We start from the raw sequence: 22,017 nt of genomic DNA, 5'->3' as shown, positions 1-22,017 counted from the left end.
TTGCCACAGACTGGTACAACAGTTCAATACACACACACACACAAACATTTTACTGATACATTGTGAACCGAAATGAGTGTTTGAGTGAACTTGTGGGTCTCAATTGTCAATTTGAACTTTGTGTGAGAACAGAGTCAATTGGAAATTGAATCTATTGATCTATAAGAATCGTTTGGATGAATTGAACAGTTATTTGAGCTGAGTTATTTGAACTGAGTTGCTTCAAATGAATCATTTGTTTGAACTATAAGAGTTGTCAAGCTTTGAAACACCCTGTGTTTGTAAATCAGTTTGCACTTTAACATTGAGATTACTTTTGTGAAAATTAACATCTGAGGTGTTACAAGAGGGTTTTGAAAGTGTTAAACATTTGAAGGTTTACCAAGAAAACCAGAAGTTTCTGAGAACTGTTTATTTTCATTTTTGTTACTTTTTGTTGTTTCATCCTATTGAAAGAGATCCTTCAAGGAAAATTACAGTTTCCTAAGGAAAGGAAAAATAAATTAATAATTGTTAAAAGCAATACAGGTTTTTTTTGTTTGTTTTTACTTACCTTGGGGTAGGGGCGTCTCACTTTCACTATTAGGATTAGGTGGGTGGGGATGTGAATTTCAGTTTACTTTTCATCACATGCACTTCAGGGAGCCACCGTGCTGACATACTCACCTGAAGCCCACACTAACCATTCCTGTTATATTTAGTGTAAGGTAAACCATATACACATAACGTGCATACTGAGACTCAAAGCGCTGGAGTGGGGACCAGGATCCTTTCACTTTTAAGCCTTCCAGGGTAACAATTTAATTCTCCCCTACAGGGCGGGATTTACAGTCTCGTTACACATAGACATCAAAACAAACATCTAATACTCTATAAGCAACACTGGACAATTGGATAAAATAATATTATTTCTCGCTATATGTGAACAAGACTGAAATTACATTATTCTGTATCTTTTCTCGGGTATGCCTATCTCTGTCATATTCGCACATGAACGGTTCTTTCATTGCGTTGGTCATAATTTATCTTTGGCTGCATCTTCCTAATTCGGAATATGATCAAAGATTACATATGTGGACGTGTTCGGAGAAATTAGCCATTGAAAAAATATATTTTAACTACCAGTAAATGAACGAAATGACTGAATGGAATTCAAAGTCGTCAAGTCAGTAAAATTAATCTCCAGTAGCTATCACTGCTGCGTATGGGTGCAGTTACATTCAACACAACGTGTATAAAGAGAGCTTATTTTATCTATAATCAAGAGCGTAGCAACCGCTATAGCCCGCGTTTTACAACTATTTGAGCGAATGCAGACTGAGTGACGAATCATTCATAAACAGACATCACTTGCGCGCCACAGCGCGCAGCCTCCTCATTGCTTCTCTGCATTGCTTATGACACAATAAAGTGCTCTTTTCATCACACACCGCCACAGCAAAAACCGCACATTGCAACCAGTTTCAGAACATTGTTTGGTGCGATGTGATTCCAAATTTACGGTGGCCAGAGGGGGGGCCAAGCTTGTTGACACGGGCACCGACCCCCCTGGCCACCCCCCTAGAACCGCCACCGTACATGAGGCTGTCACGGCCCAGATCAGACATGATGACGGAACTAACGGCTCATACCCGAAGACACGAGAGGTGAACTAATCTTTCCAGGGAACAGACGTGTTTAAATGTGAAGTGACAAAGGAAAGCACGATTTGGATCGGGAGGTGAGGTGAACTAACAGACTGAATCATAGCCTGAAGCAAGCTAAGCAATTAATTCATAATTTTTTTTCTTACAGTTTGGCCATGGCTGCATTAGCTTATAGTTATAGTTATAGTTTTTATTCCAAAAGTACTAAATGTGTTGAAAAATGTAGCATGTAACATTTTAATTAGATTCTACTGAAATAAACTAAATTACTTGAAAAAAGATTCGTTCATTTTGCCGAACGAGATTCAAAGATCCGAGTCAGTAAAATGATCCGAACTTCCCACTACTAATCTGCATTTCTCCTTTTGCCAGCATCACCAGCCAATCAGCTGACGGCTCCGCCCCCAAACCATCCCCAGCCAATCAGCTGATGGCTCCGCCCCCCAAACCATCCCCAGCCAATCAGCTGACAGCTCCGCCCCCAAACAATCCCCAGCCAATCAGCTGACGGCTCCGCCCCCAAACCATCCCCAGCCAATCAGTTGATGGCTCCGCCCCCCAAACCATCACCAGCCAATCATCTGATGGCTCCGCCCCCCCAAACCATCACCAGCCAATCAGTACATCTCCTTTCGTGTCTGACTGGAGAAAGTCTTATGCCTGGCTCACACTACAGGAGTTTTAGGCCGATTTATGGCCGATTTTCCCCTCCCGAGATTCGGAGAAAAAATCTTGTCCACGACCTCGATCGGTTTCGATGTTCGGCGCAGATTATCTGGTAATGTGAGACGTTCACAGATAAAATCTTGCCCCTCCCGATCTGCTCTCACACAAATCGGGCTGGCCCCGATCATATCAAACATGTTTGATATTTATCGGGATGAGCAAGATTGTAATAACGTCAGTACTGTCACAATAGCCAATAGGAAACAAGTCTACGACTATGTATGTGCGCGAGCGCTGTGTGTGTCTACGTGCGCGCGCGCTGTGTGTGAGAGAGAGAAAGCTGCAAACCATTGTTTCTTATAAGTAGACACATTTCATAATACAAAGCCTACTATACTAGCACCAATTGTATTTTCATATTACAGCACAAATCTACACTGTAAAAGGTGACACTGTCACTTTTGAACTAGGCAGATAACGGTAAACATTCTAGCACACTATAGCCCTATTCGCATGGGATTAGTAGACTATTATCTGGGGACTTCTGGTGATTTGTAATAATTGCAGAGAATGTCTGTGATCTTAATCCCGTCCGAATCGGCCATGTCTGTAATATGTAAAGTAAATATTCCCCCGCAAATTACCTACCATATTTCGCCAAACACCGAGGCCCTGTGATAATATTAGTCCCGTGCGAATCGGCATCTCTGTGATTTGGCCGGGTTTAGGCGGATCGTATATCATTTTTGCAAGGTTTTTTGCATTTTTATCTTTAACGAAGAATGGCGCTAGGCTGCATAAAATGCACACCGTTATGAATTCCCGTGCGGCCGTGCGGATTATACTTTCACTTTAGAATGAGCATCAATTTGGGAGTAAATTGCTTGAATGGTGTGTTTAATATTCTTAATGAAAAACACAAAAACAGAAAAGGACAATGACAAACTCGCTTAAATGGGCGCTTTTACATTTAGGTTTGAAACTGAATCTTCCGCCGTATAGCCTATATTATATTGCTCAGTTCAGTTTTTAATTGTAGCGTCTGTTCTCTAACTTAACTAAATTATTATTTTTATTACTATAAAACAATCAAAATGATATCGATACGACTGTTTATAATTTCATACAGCTATATCTATAACGAAAAAAACATTGTCTTGACATCATTTCCAGGAGATAAGTCAGTAAATTCGAGTAAAATCACAGCTTATCCCGTGCGAATGCGCCACGCAAAATTCAGATGTGGGGAGTAATTTCTAAATCACACGAGGTACCCAGATAATACTAATCCTGTGCGAATACTAGGGCTTATGATAGTAATATAAGGTCAATTTGACCTCCATTTCTCGCTGAAGAACTGACAGTCCATGTTGATCCCGTCTCCCCAACCATTTTCTCATCCACACTCGTTTATTCTTACGCTTTTGTTTTTTTTTTTCACAACAAACGATCATTATTGATAGAGCAAGTTTTCGGTTTACAGTATCCATTTTCCCCTATTCCGATCTGCTGCGTAGATCACGTGACGCGCTTCCTCTGGCACGATAATCTTAATAACATTTTGTAGTGTGTGATGCTTCACGAATTTCAAATCTTGTAGTGTGAGCATGTTTAAGATTTGAGGGAAGAAAATCTGCAAAGATTCTCCTGAAGTGTGTGCTGCAACCAGATTTTACAATCGGATAGGATTTTAAAACTCCTGTAGTGTGAGCCAGGCATTACAGGTAAACGGTGACTGTAGTCCCGACCGTTCTCCTCTAGATCTCCATTCATAAAGAAAAACCCTTTGAAATATTTAGATTTACTTATCGTAGTCTTTTATTAAATTAACAAAAACATCAATCAAAGTGTACTTCAATATAATTTACAGTATGATTTATAACAGACATGTATTACAAAGTGTCCATCTGTGTAAAATTATCTATCTAAATGTAATTTCACATTACAAACATGAGCTTTAGTTTGAAAGAGACTTCTGTGTGAGCTGTGTTTCATACATCGCTACACTAACAGAGACAATGGACCTTTCATGGCTGTGAAATTTCCCTGAACTATCACTAATGTGCGTGTGTGTGTGTGTGTGTGTGTGTGCGCTTAAGTTTACTGTGTCGTCCATTGTCCAGTGTAGACAGCATCACTGATTATTATGGTTTCTGTTTGCTTTTGACGCTTTTCCTCGCGCCGCTTGTGTCCAGTGTAGACTCTGTGTCACTCAGTAAAGGTTGACTGGACTCTACAGGAGATTCTACAGGTTCTGCACAATCCAGAATCTTAATCACACTTTTATCCCCTACTCCTGGATTAAAGAGTGGAGCGATGACTGATCCAGTGAATGTGGAGCTCATGGTCAGCAGATGTTTCCTCTCTTTGACATTGTAAAATGACAGATGACCGTCATCATAATCTAACAGAACTCCCAGTCGTTCAGGTCTCGGCGTCAGTGAGAGAGTAATCGATTGATCAGAACTAGTGTAAAAGCCTTTAGGACCGTCTGAACACAAGAACCAGAAACCATTTGATGGAGTTAAAGCAGATTTGTCTTTTACACGAAAATTGTCATATTTCGCCACACCAATTAACCAGAAGTCTTTAGGAGGGTTAGGAGGATGTACCAACGAAACCTCCCAATAGTGACGTCCAGATGTGAATTTTTGAGCTCCAAATGCACATAATTTGTAGGGAAATCCCTCTCCAGTGTGATTATATTGTTTATGGTCTCTCACTATTTTACGGCCCTTAGAAACCTTCAGATCTGTAGATACATACTGTTGGTCAATTGTGATCTGAGCTGTGAGGAAAAAACAAAGCATCAATTATTAATCCTCAAACTTGTGTGTGTGAGATCAAATGAACTCTTATATGAATGAAAGCTGCACGATTAATCACTGAAAGATCACAATCTCGATTCAAACACCCACGCCATCTCATTCCTACATGACAGCGATTCTCCTGTGAACATTCAGATCTGTGTTCTGACCCAGAGAGAGCCGTTGTCATGTATCATATAGATATACAGGATCATTATTCCTGTCTTACAATCATTCAGATTATCAGTACTGGGATAGTTTGTCAGAACCTCTAGTAAATTACATGTTTTTGTGTTTAGTTTGATCTCTATTTAAAAAAAAAAAAATGTGAGTCTCAATTTATCCTGAATAATTACATGCATTATGAAATATATGTAAATTAGATTGTCATACCTGCATGTTTCCTCAGTTCTTCTATATTTATCTCTCCCACAACTAAAATAAAAAAATCAAGCAATGTGATGTTTTGAAGAAAACTACAGTTTGTATTTGAGGACATCTACAGTTATCTGTATAAACAGAGATTGGTTTATTTAACAAATATGGAGAGTGAGTGAATTATGATGTTTCAGTTGGACTGTCAAAGCAACAAGATTTCAAACAAACTTCTTCCACGTTGTCATTATGGGGTATTGTATTGTTGAATTTTGAGGAAAATAATGTATTTAATCCATTTTGGAATAAAGCTGTAACATAACGTGGAGAAAGTGAAGCGCTGTGAATACTCCCCGGATGCACAGTATGTGTGGATGTATTAAATGATTAGCGGGTCACTTCAGCAGTTACAGTTCTTATAAAAGTATATCAAAGTTTTTCAGTTTCTTCATAGATCCGTCCTCACAAACTAGAATGAGAGAAAATTTCATTGCAGGGATTAATTATCAATCTGTTTCCCACATTACACATCTAACCATCTCCAGCATTGGCTGGCATAAAAACATAGACTACTTTAGCTGTATCAGGAAAGAGCAGGCATTTTCTTCCAGTAAAGTCCCAGGTATACTTCAATTTCCACGTCCAGACGCGTGTCTGCACAGCTTTCAAAGTATACTCAACCCACGGATGGCCAACACAACACGACATCGGAGGGTCGTGTCATCAACAGGACATTCATTCGGCAGGATCGAAGAAGAAAAGTAGAGGATCAACCATTGCAACATAGTTCAGAATAATAATAATTATAATTTGTTACATTTATATAGCGCTTTTCTAGGCACTCAAAGCGCTTTACATATAGAAGGGGGAATCTCCTCAACCACCAACAATGTGAATAAACAACAACGCACAAACATTGTAGTGTTTTCGTCCCCGTTTAAAGCACGTTGTTTTTGAATCGCTCTTTCCGCACTCTTCTTCGACGACTGCACACTGTGCACAGTACTGTGTGTATTGCCACCTAGTGGACTCTTCTGTCTTTCTTGCGCATGCGCTGTTGTACGCACACCGTCCGTGCGGTCTCAAAAATTGGTCTGCACGCGGACAGAGTGTGCGGTAATCCATGAACCCTCCAGATGACGAAAATGACGTCATGCGTACGGTGCGTGGACGCGGACGGTCGAAGTATACTTTGGGCTTACCGCTGTGCCTGAAAGAGTTTGTCTGATTCATGACTGTGTTTAGATGATAATGACGTAAGTTCATGTTCCTTACTTTGATCTGCAGGTTTCTTTCCTGCAAGCAAAACAGATCAACACATGAGATTAATAAAACTTAAAAACCTCCTGAACTCTTTTGAAATCTTTCTTCCAGATTGTACCTGTTAGTTTGTGTCTGTATTTGTACAGGATCAGCCCACCCAAACCCAGAAGAGCACAAATGAGAAGGGTGAAGAAAAGAGCCTTCCATGGATCTGATGAGTCTGATGGATCTGATGAGTCTGGTGGATCTGAGGAAGAAATCACAGAAAGGAACAGTTGTGAAACGGCCATAGGGTCATGGCTCATTGATGCCCGTGGGGAGCGAAGGCTGGCCCGTGTGGTCCGATCAAACAGACGAGCTACTGGAGCTCAAACTGCTCAAGAAGTTAATGCTGGTTCTGATAGAAAGGGCTCAGAATACACAGAGCATCTCAGTTTGTTGCGTATGGGGCGGCACAGCCGCTGACCAGTCAGGGTGCCCATGCTGACCCCTGACCCCGCCCAAAGCACCAACAGTGGCACGTGAGCATCACTGACCACGGAGCAATGGAAGAAGGTGCCCTGGTCTGATGATCACGTGTTCTTCTACATCACGTGGATGGCCGGGTGCGTGTGCGTGGCTTACCTGGGGAACACAAGGCCCCAGGTGCACTATGGGAAGAAGGCGTGGCTTACCTGGGGAACACATGGCCCCAGGTGCACTATGGGAAGAAGGCGTGGCGCGGAGGCAGTGTTGCTTTGGGCAATGTTCTGCTGGGAAACCTTGGGTCCTCCATCCATGTGGATGTTACTTTGACACGTCCCACCTACCTAAGCATTGTTGAGACCATGTCCAGCCTTTCATGGAAACGGTATTCCCTGGTGGCTGTGGCTCTTTCAGCAGATAATGCGCCGTCACAAAGCACAAATGCTTCAGGAATGGTTTGAGGAGCACAACAACGAGTTTGAGGCGTTGACTTGGCCTCCAAATTCCCCAGATCTCAATCCAATCGAGCATCTGTGGGATGTGCTGAACAAACTAATCCGATCCATGGAGGCCCTGCCTCACAACTTACAGGACTTCAAGGATCTCCTGCTAACATTTTGATGCCACATACCACAGCACACCTTCAGGGGTCTGTACCACAGATTTTGTCCTCCATTCCACCAAACAGACGGCTGCTGCTATCGGCCATTAGATGGTGGTTATGGGGAGGTTCCCTTTCGAGGGAACTCGCACTGCATCGAGACGACACTTTGGGGATGCTCCCTTAGCATCAGCGAATCTGAAACCAGAATGCCAACTAGGCCAATCCGATTGCCGTGCGTGATGACGTAACCGTGATGGCATACCCGGAAGTATAAAAGGGGAGCTGGAACGTAATGTCGGCAGTTATCGCTCTTCAGCAATAGACTTTGGCCTGCCTTTTTTTGGCCTGCCTTTTTTCCCGGATCTACACACTGAGGTGTGCAGGAAAAACACTGAGGTGTGTCTTGGAAAAAGCCCTATTCCTCGCGTGTGTCAAATCCTCCGGTGTTGGATTATTCCAATGTTCTGGGGGCACGCGAGGCGGGGTATGGGGCGATGCCTCGGGTGGAGGAGGCTCTCGCGAGCTATCTTTCACCCGACTCTGCATCGTCCCTTAAGGCTCCGGTTTTGCCCACCAAACCCTGTCGGGACACCTCATCATTGGTGGGCAAGGCTTATATGGCGGCTGGTCGGGCTGGTAGTTCCCTGCACACACTCTCCATTCTGTAGGCCTACCAGGCCGATCTCCTTAAAGAGTTAGACGAGGGAGATGGTCCCTCTCCGGAGGATATACTGGAGCTAAGGAAGGCTGCAGATTTGTCTCTCCGCGTCACCAAGGAGACGGCCCGTGCTATCGGCCGCTCCATGGCTTCAATGGTGACTGTGGAGAGGCATCTCTGGCTAAATCTGTCGGGGATAAAGGAGAAGGATAAAACATTCCTCCTGGACTCCCCGATTTCGCCTTCTGGGTTGTTTGGAGACGCGGTTAACGCCGTTGTTTCCAGACACCAGGAGGCGAAGAAGCAGTCAGCAGCCTTCCACCAGTACCTCCCTCGCCGCTCTAAGCCGGGGAAGGCTGGCCCTAGCGGGCAGCCTCAGCCGTCATCCAGCTCCTCGCACCGAAAGGTGCAAAAGGAGAGCGTCGCATCTAGAGCCCCTCCCCCGGGAGCCTGGCAACAGAGGCGACGCTCTCAGCAGCAGTCTTCCGCTCCTAAGGGCGATCTACGGAACGTCCTTCAGGCGCGGAAGGCTGCTGGGAAGAAGTCCGAAGTCCTAGCTGCGGCAGCGCTTCTAAGAGCGGTCCCTCCCGCAGAGGAGCAACCGAGGTTGTTTCCTCTGTGGCGCTCTGGGGAAATGGATGTGGTAATCCCGCCGTCTATGGCGCTTCGGGCCACATCGATTTCCCGCGAACGCATGCTGCACCAGCCGCCTCTGGAAAGACCTGCGGCTGGGCAGCTCGCGCGTCCGCACACGGAGAACCGTTCCCAACTACTCCCTGCCGGTCAGCCGCTTCAGGGGGTTGGGGACGGGAACCGTGTAACACCCGACGCCAGCCTCCGTATGCTGAATTATATCGACGACTGGCTCATACTGGCCAGTCGTACGATATGGCGGTCCGGCATCGAGATGTCGTTCTGGCCCACATAAGGTGCTTGGGGCTGAGACTCAACACGAAAAAGAGCGTGTTGATGCCGTCCCAGAGGACAACGTTCCTCGGGGTCATATGGGATTCGACGACGATGCGGGCACAATTGTCTCCCGCGCGAGTCGAGACCATACTGGCATTGGTCTCAGGAATAAGGCTAGGCCACAACATCACTGTGAGGCACTTTCAGAGGGTGCTGGGGCACATGGCAGCAGCATCCAGCGTAATACCTTCTGGCCTGCTGCACATGAGACCCCTCCAGTGGTGGCTGAAAACCAAGGGGTTTTCCCCCAGAGGGAATCCCTTTCGTATGATCAGGGTAATGCGCAAATGCCTTCGTTCCCTAGCCATATGGAAGAAACCTTGGTTCCTGACCCAGGGGCCAGTGTTGGGAGCGTCTTGTTGCCGGAAATCCGTTTCAACAGACGCCTCCCTCACTGGTTGGGGCGCGGTCATGGAAGGCCGCTTTGCGAGGGGCCCGTGGGAGGGCCATCATTCCTCCTGGCACATAAATTGCCTGGAGATGATGGCGGTCTACAAAGCTCTCAGGAGCTTTTTCCCGGACCTCCGCGGCCAACATGTCCTGGTACGGACAGACAATATGTCTGTCGTAGCGTACATCAACCGCCAGGGGGGTTTGAGGTCGCGCCGTCTTTACAGACTGGCGTGTCAAATCCTCCTGTGGTCCCAAGGGAAACTGTTGTCCATCAGGGCAATGTATGTCCCGGGGGTCCAAAATCAGGGAGCAGACATCCTGTCGAGGCAGGGGCTGAGGCCCGGGGAGTGGCGACTCCACCCAGAGGTGGTGGAGGCCATATGCAAGAGGTTCGGCCCAGTGGAAGTGGATTTGTTTGCGTCTCGAGAGACGTCCCACTGTCCACTGTGGTTTGCCACTGTCCGCTGGGGCTGGATGCCATGGTTCAGACGTGGCCGAGGCTGCGTCTGTACGCATTTCCCCCGATTGCTCTGCTCCTGGGAGTCCTGGAGAGGGTCCGGCGACAGGGGGTCAGTCTACTTCTGGTAGCACCCCGTTGGCCGACTCGAGTTTGGTTCTCGGATATCATAGCTCTGCTAGCAGGTCAGCCGTGGGAGATTCCTCTGAGGAGGGATCTCCTGTCTCAGGCGGCGGGTACGATATTTTACCCAGTTCCAGGGCTCCGTCTACGAGGAGACTCTACAGCCTCAAGTGGAATGTATTTTCCACTTGGTGCAGGGAGCGTGAGGTGGACCCAGTTAACTGCCCAGTGGCTTCAGTGCTGGAGTTCCTCCAAGATCGCTTCTCTGCAGGGCTTACCCCGTCCACACTCAAGGTGTACGTGGCTGCCATTGCGGCTTTCCACGCTCCTATGGGTGATGGGCCTCTGGGTAGGCACCAGCTGGTTGTACAGTTCCTCCGTGGGGCTCGGAGGATGAGGCCTGCGGCTCATTCCAGAGTTCCAGCCTGGGACCTGGCAGTGGTTCTCGAAGGCTTGGCTGAGGCCCCCTTCGAGCCATTGGAGTCGGCCGAACCTAAGAACCTGACCCTTAAAGCGGCTTTTCTCCTCGCTATTACCTCTCTTAGGAGAGTGGGAGATCTCCAGGCCTTGGCGGTAACGCCAACCTGCCTGGAGTTTGCCCCGGGAGGAGTAAAAGCCATCCTACACCCTAGGCCGGGCTACGTGCCTAAGGTGCCATCGAGGGTGGTCAGGTCTTTGGTTCTGCAGGCATTTCATCCTCCGCCTCATGTGATGGCGGAAGAGGGGAGACTTCACCTACTCTGCCCGGTTAGGGCGCTCAGAGTTTATTTGGCGAAGTCTGCACAGTGGAGGAGATCACAACAACTGTTGGTGTGTTTTGGCTCACCTAAGAAGGGATTGCCTGCGTCTACTCAGACAATCAGTAATTGGATTGTCCAGGCAATTACCATGGCCTACCAGGTGCGCAGTTTGCCTTCACCTGTGGCCGTGAGGGCTCATTCCACCAGAGGCATGGCCTCTTCGGTGGCCCTTCTTTCTGGGGTCCCCTTGCAGGATATCTGCGAGGCAGCCGGGTGGGCTACCCCACACACATTTATCAGGTTTTATAGCCTGGATCTCCCTACAACGCCTGGTGCTAGGGTGCTCCAGTCCTAGCTGTGCCTGGTCTCCGGCTTCACACTAGGGCAGGTGCTACCCTTCGGTGTGGCCTAGTTGGGATTCGTTCCCCAAAGTGTCGTCTCGATGCAGTGCGAGTTCCCTCGAAAGGGAACTGCTCGGGTTATGTATATAACCCTTGTTCCCTGAGAAGGGGAACGAGCACTGCATCCCGACGCCACACCTCGGCGCGCCTGGAGCGCATGCTTCAGAGCGATTACTGCCGACATTACGTTCCAGCTCCCCTTTTATACTTCCGGGTATGCCGTCACGGTTACGTCATCACGCACGCCAATCGGATTGGCCTAGTTGGCATTCTGGTTTCAGATTCGCTGATGCTAAGGGAGCATCCCCAAAGTGTCGTCTCGATGCAGTGCTCGTTCCCCTTCTCAGGGAACAAGGGTTATATACATAACCCGAGCAGTTTTTTGTGGTTAAATCTTTTAGACATCAAGGATAGGGAAATGAATTTCCTCCTTGATGCTCTGACCTCACCCTCTTGACTCTTCAGCAACTCAGAGAGGCAAGGGTGCAATTGCCGGCTTTCAGGAAATATATCCTGTGTTGAGAGTTGTGATGCGCAGAATGCAATGTGCTCCATGCTCTTGTTACTGCCCTCTCCAATTGTTTCATTCAGATTTTTAAGTAAGGCTACACGCTGACCTCTAGACACATTTCCTTAGGATTGATGTGAGGTAAAATAATTTATGATCCACAGTAGCATCTCTCTATTTCATTTACCTCCCTCCCCAACAATTGTTGGGTTTTGAAGTAGGGCTATATGCTCCCCGTTGGAATGGGTTCTTTCAGTAGATTGTGCCTTTACTGAAGTCAGGGTGCCTTAGATCGGATGCTCCTTAGAAGCCAATGAGGTAACCTTTGTTGAGGTGTGTATCCCCCTTATAGCTCTGCTTTTGGAGCTCTAGGTTGAGACCTTTTCCAGAACAGGGTGTAGGTTGGCATCATCTGTGGCACTGGCTTAGGGTGTAATGCCAATGTGCATTTTTTCACATAGGATGCAACCTTTGGTATTAATGCATTCTTGACTCTGGCTTAGTTCTATAGAGTAAATGAAGTGCAATGCCCATTTTGTTTCTGCATATTCACAGCCTAGTAGAACAGGCATTTCTTCAGCATGGTTTATTGAGTGTATTGAAAGGGAACAATGCTTTTGGGAAATGCACCACGGGATGGCTCAGGAAGCAGTTGTTAGAAAAATGATGAGAACACAACACACAATTGTGGTTGTACTAAAGATAAATAGTGTTAAAAATTATATTTAACCACTGATTTTTCAATTTCTATGGAAGTTTATGTAATGATGTTTTCCCATTGCAATAATATTTCCCTTTTAAGGATCCATAAAAAAATAATTTTAATTTTTGACTCACCAGTGATTTTGAGAATCACCTCTCCACTGTCATATGCACTTTCTCCACTCACATAACAGTGAAATGAACCTTCATCCTGAATCCTGAGCTTCTCCAGCCGTAGAGAGACGTCTCCATCCTTCAGTCCTCCAGACTGTACTGACCATAGAGTCAGTGAGCTTCGGTTCCTGTACGATTCCTCCTGGATGTCCTGGATCTTCCCATGCTGATAGAAGAGAACAGGGTTGCTGAACTGGTCATGACGGTACCAGCGGATTTCCAGAGCTTCAGCGTTCTCTGGAGGAGAGATCCAGCAGGGCAGAGTGACTGTGGACCCGACATGAGCCACTATCTGATCACCAGGAACCACAACACTGAACGACACTGTGAGACACACACAATGAAATATACTATATATTAGTATTAATATATGTGTATATAGTGTTTTTATTTACTATATTGACTAGTCCCAGTGATTCTAAATCTGCAGCATATCTTATAAGCAGCTGTTCTGTTTGTACGTGCAGTGAATTCAAGCGACCAACTTGAATACGAGCCAAATCTGCCCTCAAGCCAAACTCTGGATTCCCATTGGAATGACTGGATTTCACCCGCAAAATTTCGCAACAAAAGATGTGACCACATTACTGTGTACATAACTGTGTTACTGAAACACTGATTGTAGAATGCTATAGATATATTTTAATTTCAGGCTTTCGAGCCACTTGGGGTCAAAGCAACACTCTTGCTCAAAGCCTCCCCAAATGAAGAGCTCATTCTTTAGAGGAAGGCTTTGGGAAAGCAGTCCTGACACCAGCTGCAGGACTCTGAGGGCGGCACATAGCCTCAGGAAATCGGTTTGTTAACCCCACCGCTCCAGGTGCTTAGGGGCACAACTGTTTCTAGCGAACACAAATCTCAGAGTTCGCCTGTCATAACTGCGGCTCTCTACCAGAAGCGCACCAGTGTCGGGTTCTTCCATTTGGCTTAGCATTATCCCCTCACACATTTATAAAGTGCAGCACTGGCTCCTCTTATATCGACGACTGGCTGATTCTAGCACAGTCTCAGGAGATGGTGGTTCGGCATCGAGATGTCATCCTCACCCACATAAAGCGGTTGGGGTTCAGATTAAATGCCAAGAAGTGTATGCTTCTTCCTGTATAAAGGATAACTGTCTGGGAGATGCTGGGATTCAGTTATGATGCAGGCACAATTGTCTCCTGCTCATATTGAGTCGATTCTTGCAGCCGTGTTCACTGTAAAGCAGTTTCAGAGACTGCTGGGACTCCAGTGTTTCCCCTACCATTGCTTTAGGGGGGCTGCCCACCTCCCCAAAACGACCCCCCGCCCCCTGAATGAATGACAAAAATTATTTGTCTTAACGGTCAACAATAAGAATTGCCCGATTGTCCAGTGCCAGCGTGAAAGACACTCGGGCCAATGCTGCATCTTCACGGAAGTTGATCATTTTCGCATTAAGCCTTGCCAATTTAAATATTGAAGCGCGCAGACGAGAAAGTGTGTCTCTCAGTTTGCTACTCGCGAAGCGCAGCAACAACACACAGAAGCACGGCCACGCATCTCACACCACGCAAATTTTCACACAAAATTATATCAAAATGCCTGTCTTGTTGAGTATCATTGTAAACATAGTCGTTGTATACACCATGACATCGCATGTTGCCACTTCTTCAGCTGTGTTTTGATCAGGAGATTCTGTGGTCTTACATTTACATTTTCATTTAGTCATTTAGCAGACGCTTTTATCCAAAGCGACTTACAAATGAGGGCAATAGAAGCAACTAGAACAGTCAAGGGCAACAATATGCAAGTGCTGTAACAAGTCTCAGTTAATCTAGCACAGAACAGATTTTTTTATTATTATTATTATTTTTTTAAAATAAATAGACAGACAGAAAATGAATAGAATGATAAGTGCTATTCTTGATTGGTCAGGTGCTGCTGGAAGAGATGTCTTCCAGGAAATGCGCTACAGCGCCTCCTACCATATAACAGTGAACACATGGAAAGCCGGAAAATATTGTCATTGGCTATATGAATATCGAGATAAAAAAGACAAAAAAATCACTTACTGCTCTTGACTGAATAACTTTTAATAAGGGTTAATCTATATTTATATGCAGTGACATATAATTTTATGCAGACTATGCAGTGATATTTTACATTTGATTACAATTTTTTTACCTGACAATCTAGTTTAGACCTACATGAAAATAACTGTTTATTTAATTTGTATATGTTTCTTTTGTTGTATTTATTTGCGCTTTTGCTAGTTATTTGATTATTTGTTCTTATACATATATTCAAGAAATGTATTAAAAACAGAAAGATGCTAGTTTCAGCCTTATGCTGCGTTCACACCGAACACGAATATCATGTCTACCGCGTCTAGGTGGATGCTTGAACATTTTGAATCCATTCGCGTGTCCGCATTGAATTGGACGCACGTATAAATCGAGATTTTGAAGCAAAATAGATGCGCGTTCAAGGCGCTCCAGGAGAAATATGTCATAAAACACCACTCTTCCTCTTTTCATTTTCATTAAAAAATATAGGATATTAAACATTAATAGCCACACAAATGTGGTCATTATCTCCACTGCATGTAGGCTATTTAAATATGCTTTTACAAAAACATGATTTTCTCAGCCTCCCCTTGAACTGTCACCTTATCGTGGTGGAGAGGTTTGAGTACCCGAATGATCCTGGGAGCTATGTTGTCTGGGGCTATATGCCCCTGGTAGGGTCTCCCAAGGCAAACAGGTCCTTGGTGATGGGCCAGACCAAGAACAGTTCACAAACCCTTATGTTCACAATCACACCAAGGACCGTGACGTCGCCCGGCATGGCGCAGCCGGGGCCCCACCCTGGAGCCAGGCCCAGGGTTGGGGCTCGTATGCGAGCGCCTGGTGGCCGGGCCTCCCCCCATGGGGTCCGGCCGGGCTCAGCCCGAAGGAGTGACGTGGGGCCGCCCTCCTGTGGGCTCACCACCTGCAGGAGGGAGCGTAAGGGGCCGGTGCATAGTGAATCGGGCAGTAGTCCCCCAACGACCCAATCTCTGGACACGGAATCTGGCTTTAGGGACGTGGAATGTCACCTCATTGGCGGGGAAGGAGCCTGAGCTTGTGCGGGAGGTCGAGAGGTACCGACTAGAGATAGTTGGGCTCACCTCCACGCACAGCTTGGGCTCTGGAACCACACTTCTTGAGAGAGGATGGACTCTTCACCACTCTGGAGTTGCCCATGGTGAGAGGCGGAGGGCTGGAGTGGGTTTGCTTATAGCCCCCCAGCTCAGCCGCCATGTGTTGGAGTGGGTCGCTTCCCTGCACCTTCGAGTCAGGGATAGGTCTCTCACTGTTGTGTGTGCCTACGGGCCGAACGGCAGTGCAGAGTACCCGGCCCTCTTGGAATCTCTGGGAGGTGTGCTGGAAAGTGCTCCGACTGGAGACTCCGTCGTTCCACTGGGGGACTTCAACGCCCACGTGGGCAGTGACAGTGACACCTGGAGGGGCGTGATTGGGAGGAAGCGGTGTTCTGTTATTGGATTTCTGTTCTAGCCACGGTTTGTCCATAACGGACACCATGTTCAAGCATAAGGGTGTCCATCAGTGCACGTGGCACCAGGACACCCTAGGCCGGAGGTCGATGATCGACTTTGTGATCGTGTCATCAGACCTTCGGCCATATGTCTTGGACACTCGTGTGAAGAGAGGGGCGGAGCTGTCAACTGATCACCACCTGGTGGTGAGTTGGATCCGATGGCGGGGGAGGAAGCTGGACAGACCCGGCAGACCCAAACGTACTGTGAGGGTCTGATGGGAACGTTTGGCCGAGCCCTCTGTCAGAGAGATCTTCAACTCCCACCTCCGGCAGAGCTTTGACCGGATCCCGAGGGAGTCTGGAGATATTGAGTCCGAGTGAACCATGTTCTCCACCTCCATTGTTGCTGCGGCCGCTGGGAGCTGTGGCTGTAAGGTCTCTGGTGCCTGTCGAGGCGGCAATCCCTGAACCCGGTGGTGGACACCGGAAGTAAGGGATGCCGTCAAGCTGAAGAAGGAGTCCTATCGGGCCTGGATGGCTTGTGGGACTCCGGAGGCAGCTGACCGGTACCGGCAGGCCAAGCGGACTGCAGCCCGGGTAGTCATGGAGGCAAAAAATCGGGCCTGGGAGGAGTTTGGTGAGGCCATGGAGAAAGACTGTCGGTCGGCCTCGAAGAGATTCTGGCAAACCGTTCGACGCCCCAGGAGGGGGAAGCAGTGCCCTACCAACACTGTTTACAGTGGAGATGGGCACCTGTTGACCTCAACTGGGGATATCGTCGGGCGGTGGAAGGAATACTTCGAGGATCTCCTCAATCCCACCGACATGTCTTCCACTGAGGAAGCAGTGGCTGGGGATTCAGAGGTGGACTCGTCCATCACCCGGGCTGAAGTCATCGAGGTGGTTAAAAAGCTCCTCGGTGGCAAGGCACCGGGGTTGGATGAGATCCGCCCTGAGTACCTCAAGTCTCTGGATGTTGTGGGGCTGTCTTGGCTGACACGCCTCTGCAGCATCGCATGGCGGTCGGGGACAGTGCCTCTGGGATGGCAGACCGGGGTGGTGGTCCCTCTTTTCAAGAAGGGGGACCGCAGAGTGTGTTCCAACTATAGGGGGATCACACTTCTCAGCCTCCCTGGGAAAGTCTATGCCAGGGTACTGGAGAGGAGAATTCGGCCGATAGTGGAACCTCGGATTCAGGAGGAACAGTCTGGTTTTCATCCCGGTCGTGGAACACTGGACCAGCTCTATACCCTTTCCAGTTTGCCCAACCAGTCCACATGTGTTTTGTGGATTTGGAGAAGGCATTCGACTGTGTCCCTCGCGGCATCCTGTGGCGGGTGCTCTGGGAGTATGGGGTCGTGGCCCCCTGCTTAGGGCTGTTCGGTCCCTGTACGACCGGAGCAAGAGTTTGGTCCGCATTGCCGGCAAGTCAGACCTGTTTCCGGTGCATGTTGGACTCCGGCAGGGCTGCTCTTTGTCACCGGTTCTTTTCATAATTTTTATGGACAGAATTTCTAGGCGCAGCCAAGGGCTGGAGAGTGTCCGGTTTGGGGACCACGCGATTTCGTCACTGCTTTTTGCGGATGATGTTGTCGTGTTGGCCTCCTCGAGCCAGGACCTTCAGCATGCACTGGGACGGTTTGCAGCCGAGTGTGAAGTGGCTGGGATGAGAATCAGCACCTCCAAGTCCGAGGCCATGGTCCTCAGTCGGAAAAGGGTGGTTTGCCCACTTCAGGTTGGTGGAGAGTTCCTGCCTCAAGTGGAGGAGTTCAGGTATCTTGGGGTTCTTGTTCACGAGTGAGGGAAGGATGGAACGGGAGATTGACAGACGGATCGGTGCAGCTTCTGCAGTAATGCGGTCGATGTACCGGTCTGTCATGGTAAAGAAGGAGCTGAGCTGCAAGGCAAAGCTCTCGATTTACCGGTCAATCTACGTTTCTACTCTCACCTATGGTCATGAGCTGTGGGTCATGACCGAAAGGACAAGATCCCGGATACAGGCGGCCGAAATGAGCTTTCTCCGCAGGGTGGCTGGGCGCTCCCTTAGAGATAGGGTGAGAAGCTCAGTCACTCGGGAGGAACTCGGAGTAGAGCCGCTGCTCCTCCACATCGAGAGGGGACAGCTGAGGTGGCTCGGGCATCTATTTCGGATGCTTCCTGAACGCCTTCCCAGGGAAGTTTTCCAGGCACGTCCCACCGGGAGGAGGCCCCGGAGAAGACCTAGGACACGCTAGAGGGACTATGTCTCCCGGCTGGCCTGGGAACGCCTCTGGGTTCCCCCGGAAGAGCTGGAGGAAGTGGCTAGAGAGAGGGAAGTCTGGGCGTCTCTGCTTAGACTGTTGCCCCCGCGACCCGGCCCCGGATAAGCGGAAGATGATGGATGGATGGATGGATGGATGGATGGATGGGTGATTTTCTCAGCTTTATGCCAAAAAATTTAGCTTTTTCATGAAACGCGATTTGGACGCTCTATTCGCATTTTGTGTGAACGCAGCATTACTCAAAGGCCATCCGTGGCGTTCTTGGTTTGCTTCTTGTTTATTAAATATACAGGCAATTAGATGAAACCTTGATCAAAATTAAAATACAATTTATAGACAACGAAATTCACTTAAAAGAAAGACTTTCTACGAAACAAAACTAAATAAAAATCATGGCTGACTCCACTCCATGTCTCCAGACGTATTGCACGTCTTACTCATGCTGCTCACTTTCCATAATCAACATATGAAATCTAAAAAAATAATATATTAGGCTAATATTTAAACATCTTAACTATGAAACTAAATAGGCTACGTTTTCTTTAACCCTCTGTCCAACGAAAGCGCCGGCATTTTTTCCTTTATGACAATGGAATACTATCACAGTACTCTGTCATTTTTAGCCATACAGATAAGATCAAGACATAATTATAAACTATAAACAGTCTACTTTTATTTGTGAAAATTCACAATAACAACAAATGCTGTGGATTCAGGGAACATATTATATTACATTCCAATCCAAACGCTTTCTTCATTTTAAAAAAAAGTTTTGTTTATCAAACGCAAAGTTTTTCATTTCAAAAGTATTTCTAAATTCAGTTCAAATTTCTAACAAAGGAAATTCCAAGCCAAAATAACGAAGTGGTAAAACTTTTTTCTTGATTTACCCCGAAAGAATGGAAGTGAAATGTGACAACATGCCCCATATGTGGGGCACATTATAACATGACCAAATAACAGCTTAAAATGTTCCCTGATATAATCAAAAAAATATACAAGACAAACTAAAATATTTTTTCAACAAAATACAATGATTAACTTTTTAAAATAAAATAATGGCATTTTTTAAAAGTTAAAAATATAAGCATTTTTGAGTTTGACAACAAACACATCGCTAAATACAGCTATACAGCATAGTTCAAAACAATAATAATGAATAATTTCTGAACATTAACTCTCAGTCATTTTTCACCCTTTTCTCATGGTTTCTAAAAAGAATGAATAAAAGTATAGAATATAATGGCATATTTCTAATAGGGGCTCATTGTAATGCAGTGTTAACACACACTCCATCTGCACAACTGGGGTTTAAACCGCGGCTCGCGTCTTCTGCTGTTAGATCAGCATTAAAGAACCATCTCAACTGTTAAATAACAGATATAAGATTACAATAATATCAGATTTGACTTATTTTAAATAAACACAAAAAAACAGAGATAAAAACTAAACTTAAGTAAGAAATTTACTTTTACTATGGTTAAATTCATGTTCAGTAATATCTTCCAGATCTTCATTTTTTAATTTTGGCGCTGTTTTTTCTCTAAATAATGTTGATATGGCAACTAGTAGGCTAAATACACTAAGTTTCGTCATTCTGGCATGTGTGGAAAGGGTTAAAACATGTGTGCTACAACTAACCCCGCGTTAGGTTTTGCCCCGCGCTCCCATAGATATTCGATTGATTAAATGAATCGATTCAAATCTAATATCTGACATATAAAACACGGGTTATTATAAAAGTTATACAAAACAATGCTGCAGGAAATCAGTCCCACTGAGCAAAATATTGTTAATTTCTGACCCTGATGTAAGCTAAATGCTCTATTTATTTGTTATATTTAATTGTTCCCACATGAAAAAATACTATAGTATATTATAGTAAAATTACTCTAGTAAATACATAGTGTTTTTGAACCATTCTATAGTAAAGATACTACAGTAAATTGTAGTATATTATAGTATTTACAGTTAATTTACTGTAGTATATTTACTATAGTACGGTTCAAAAACACTATAGTAATAATAATAATTTTACTATAATATACTATAGTATTTTTTCATGTGGGTTATATTGGTTATGCAGAAGTTTTGCACACATTATGAATACATGTAAGGATTGTAAAAGTGAATGTTTAAACAGGGTTATTTTTGCACTTTAGACTCTCTGATAGTGTAAAGTATTGGAGTTAGTGGAGAACCTACTGTAAATAATCTACCAGGCCTGTGTAATATTTAATCTAGTGCAATAATAACCAACAGAAAGTGTTCACAAATATACAAACTCATCTGGCTTGTGTGAAAAAATTTAAGCCATAAAACTGAATGAAACCCAAACGTGTTCTTACCAGAAGTGTCTATGAGGAGATTGAGCAGTAAAGCGATGATAATAATCCACATCATTCCTGAGGAAACACACACAGACTCAAATTAAACAGACTCTGAGGGATTTATCACACGATTAATATGAGATTTAATGAATCGTCTTCAATGAGGAAACAGAAACTCACCGGAGACGGAGACTCGTCCGTTGAATCACAGTAATCTGGGCGGTTCGTTACGATGAATATGAGCAACTACACACATTCAACACATTCATATTTAAATATAAGGAATAAAAACAGACGGACTTCAGTGAGAATCAAATGCCCTCCCGTTGTTCCTCTTCTTTACTTTCACTTTAAAGTCAGTTTAATGACCTCAATAAAACACATCCGTCAGCAGAGTGTGTGTGTGTGTGTGTGTGTGTGTGTGTGTGTGTGTGTGTGTGTGTGTGTGTGTGTGTGTGTGTGTGTGTGTGTGTGTGGGCATGTTTTTGTGAAATATCAGGACACAAATGTGTATAATGACATGGGTATGACAAAAAGAGGGTGAAATATGAGGACGTTCCCCATGTCCTCACTTTTCAAAATGCTTATAAATCACACAGAACAAGGTTTTTTTCACAGAAAGTGAACTGCACAGTCTCCTGTGATGGGTAGGTTTAGGGGCAGGGGCAGTGTGTGTGTGTGTGTGTGTGTGTGTGTGTGTGTGTGTGTGTGTGTGTGTGTGTGTGTGTGTGTGTGTGTGTGTGTGTGTGTGTGTGTGTGTGTGACGGGTAGGTTTAGGGGCAGTGTAAGGGGATATAATACGGTTTGTACGGTATAAAAACCATTACGCCTATGGAATGTCCTCACATTTCACAAAAACAAACGTGTGTGTGTGTGTGTGTGTGTGTGTGTGTGTGTGTGTGTGTGTGTGTGTGTGTGTGTGTGTGTGTGTGTGTGTGTGTGTGTGTGTGTGTGTGTGTGTGTGTGTGTGT

General features: G+C 45.8%; 1 protein-coding gene across 1 annotated transcript; it reads right to left on the bottom strand.

The window, feature by feature from the left end:
• Positions 1-4,109: 4,109 nt before the first annotated feature.
• Positions 4,110-21,485, bottom strand: LOC307143215 (butyrophilin-like protein 8). Its single transcript, XM_079844571.1, has 7 exons — positions 21,227-21,485; positions 21,065-21,121; positions 12,913-13,275; positions 6,876-7,004; positions 6,770-6,790; positions 5,513-5,554; positions 4,110-5,100 (listed from the first exon to the last, which is right to left on the bottom strand). The coding sequence occupies exons 2-7, from the start codon at positions 21,117-21,119 to the stop codon at positions 4,457-4,459; spliced, it is 1,254 nt and encodes a 417-aa protein (XP_079700697.1). The 5' UTR covers positions 21,120-21,121; positions 21,227-21,485; the 3' UTR covers positions 4,110-4,456.
• Positions 21,486-22,017: the final 532 nt, after the last annotated feature.

The sequence above is a fragment of the Gobio gobio genome (genome assembly GCF_949357685.1).
Source record: "Gobio gobio genome assembly, chromosome: 2".
NCBI classification, from domain to species: domain Eukaryota; kingdom Metazoa; phylum Chordata; class Actinopteri; order Cypriniformes; family Gobionidae; genus Gobio; species Gobio gobio.
Note: the sequence above shows the minus strand (reverse complement) of the source record. Positions and strands in the feature narration are given on the sequence as shown.

What these genes read in the sequence shown, in the direction of transcription:
- LOC307143215 (XM_079844571.1), bottom strand. Translation starts at nt 21,119, where the DNA reads ATGATGTGGATTATTATCATCGCTTTACTGCTCAATCTCCTCATAGAC. An exon ending in TCTCCTCATAGACACTTCTG is followed by an intron (nt 13,276 to 21,064) that starts GTAAGAACACGT and finishes TGTGTCTCACAG; the next exon opens with TGTCGTTCAGTGTTGTGGTT. An exon ending in AGAACTGAGGAAACATGCAG is followed by an intron (nt 5,101 to 5,512) that starts GTATGACAATCT and finishes TTTTCCTCACAG; the next exon opens with CTCAGATCACAATTGACCAA.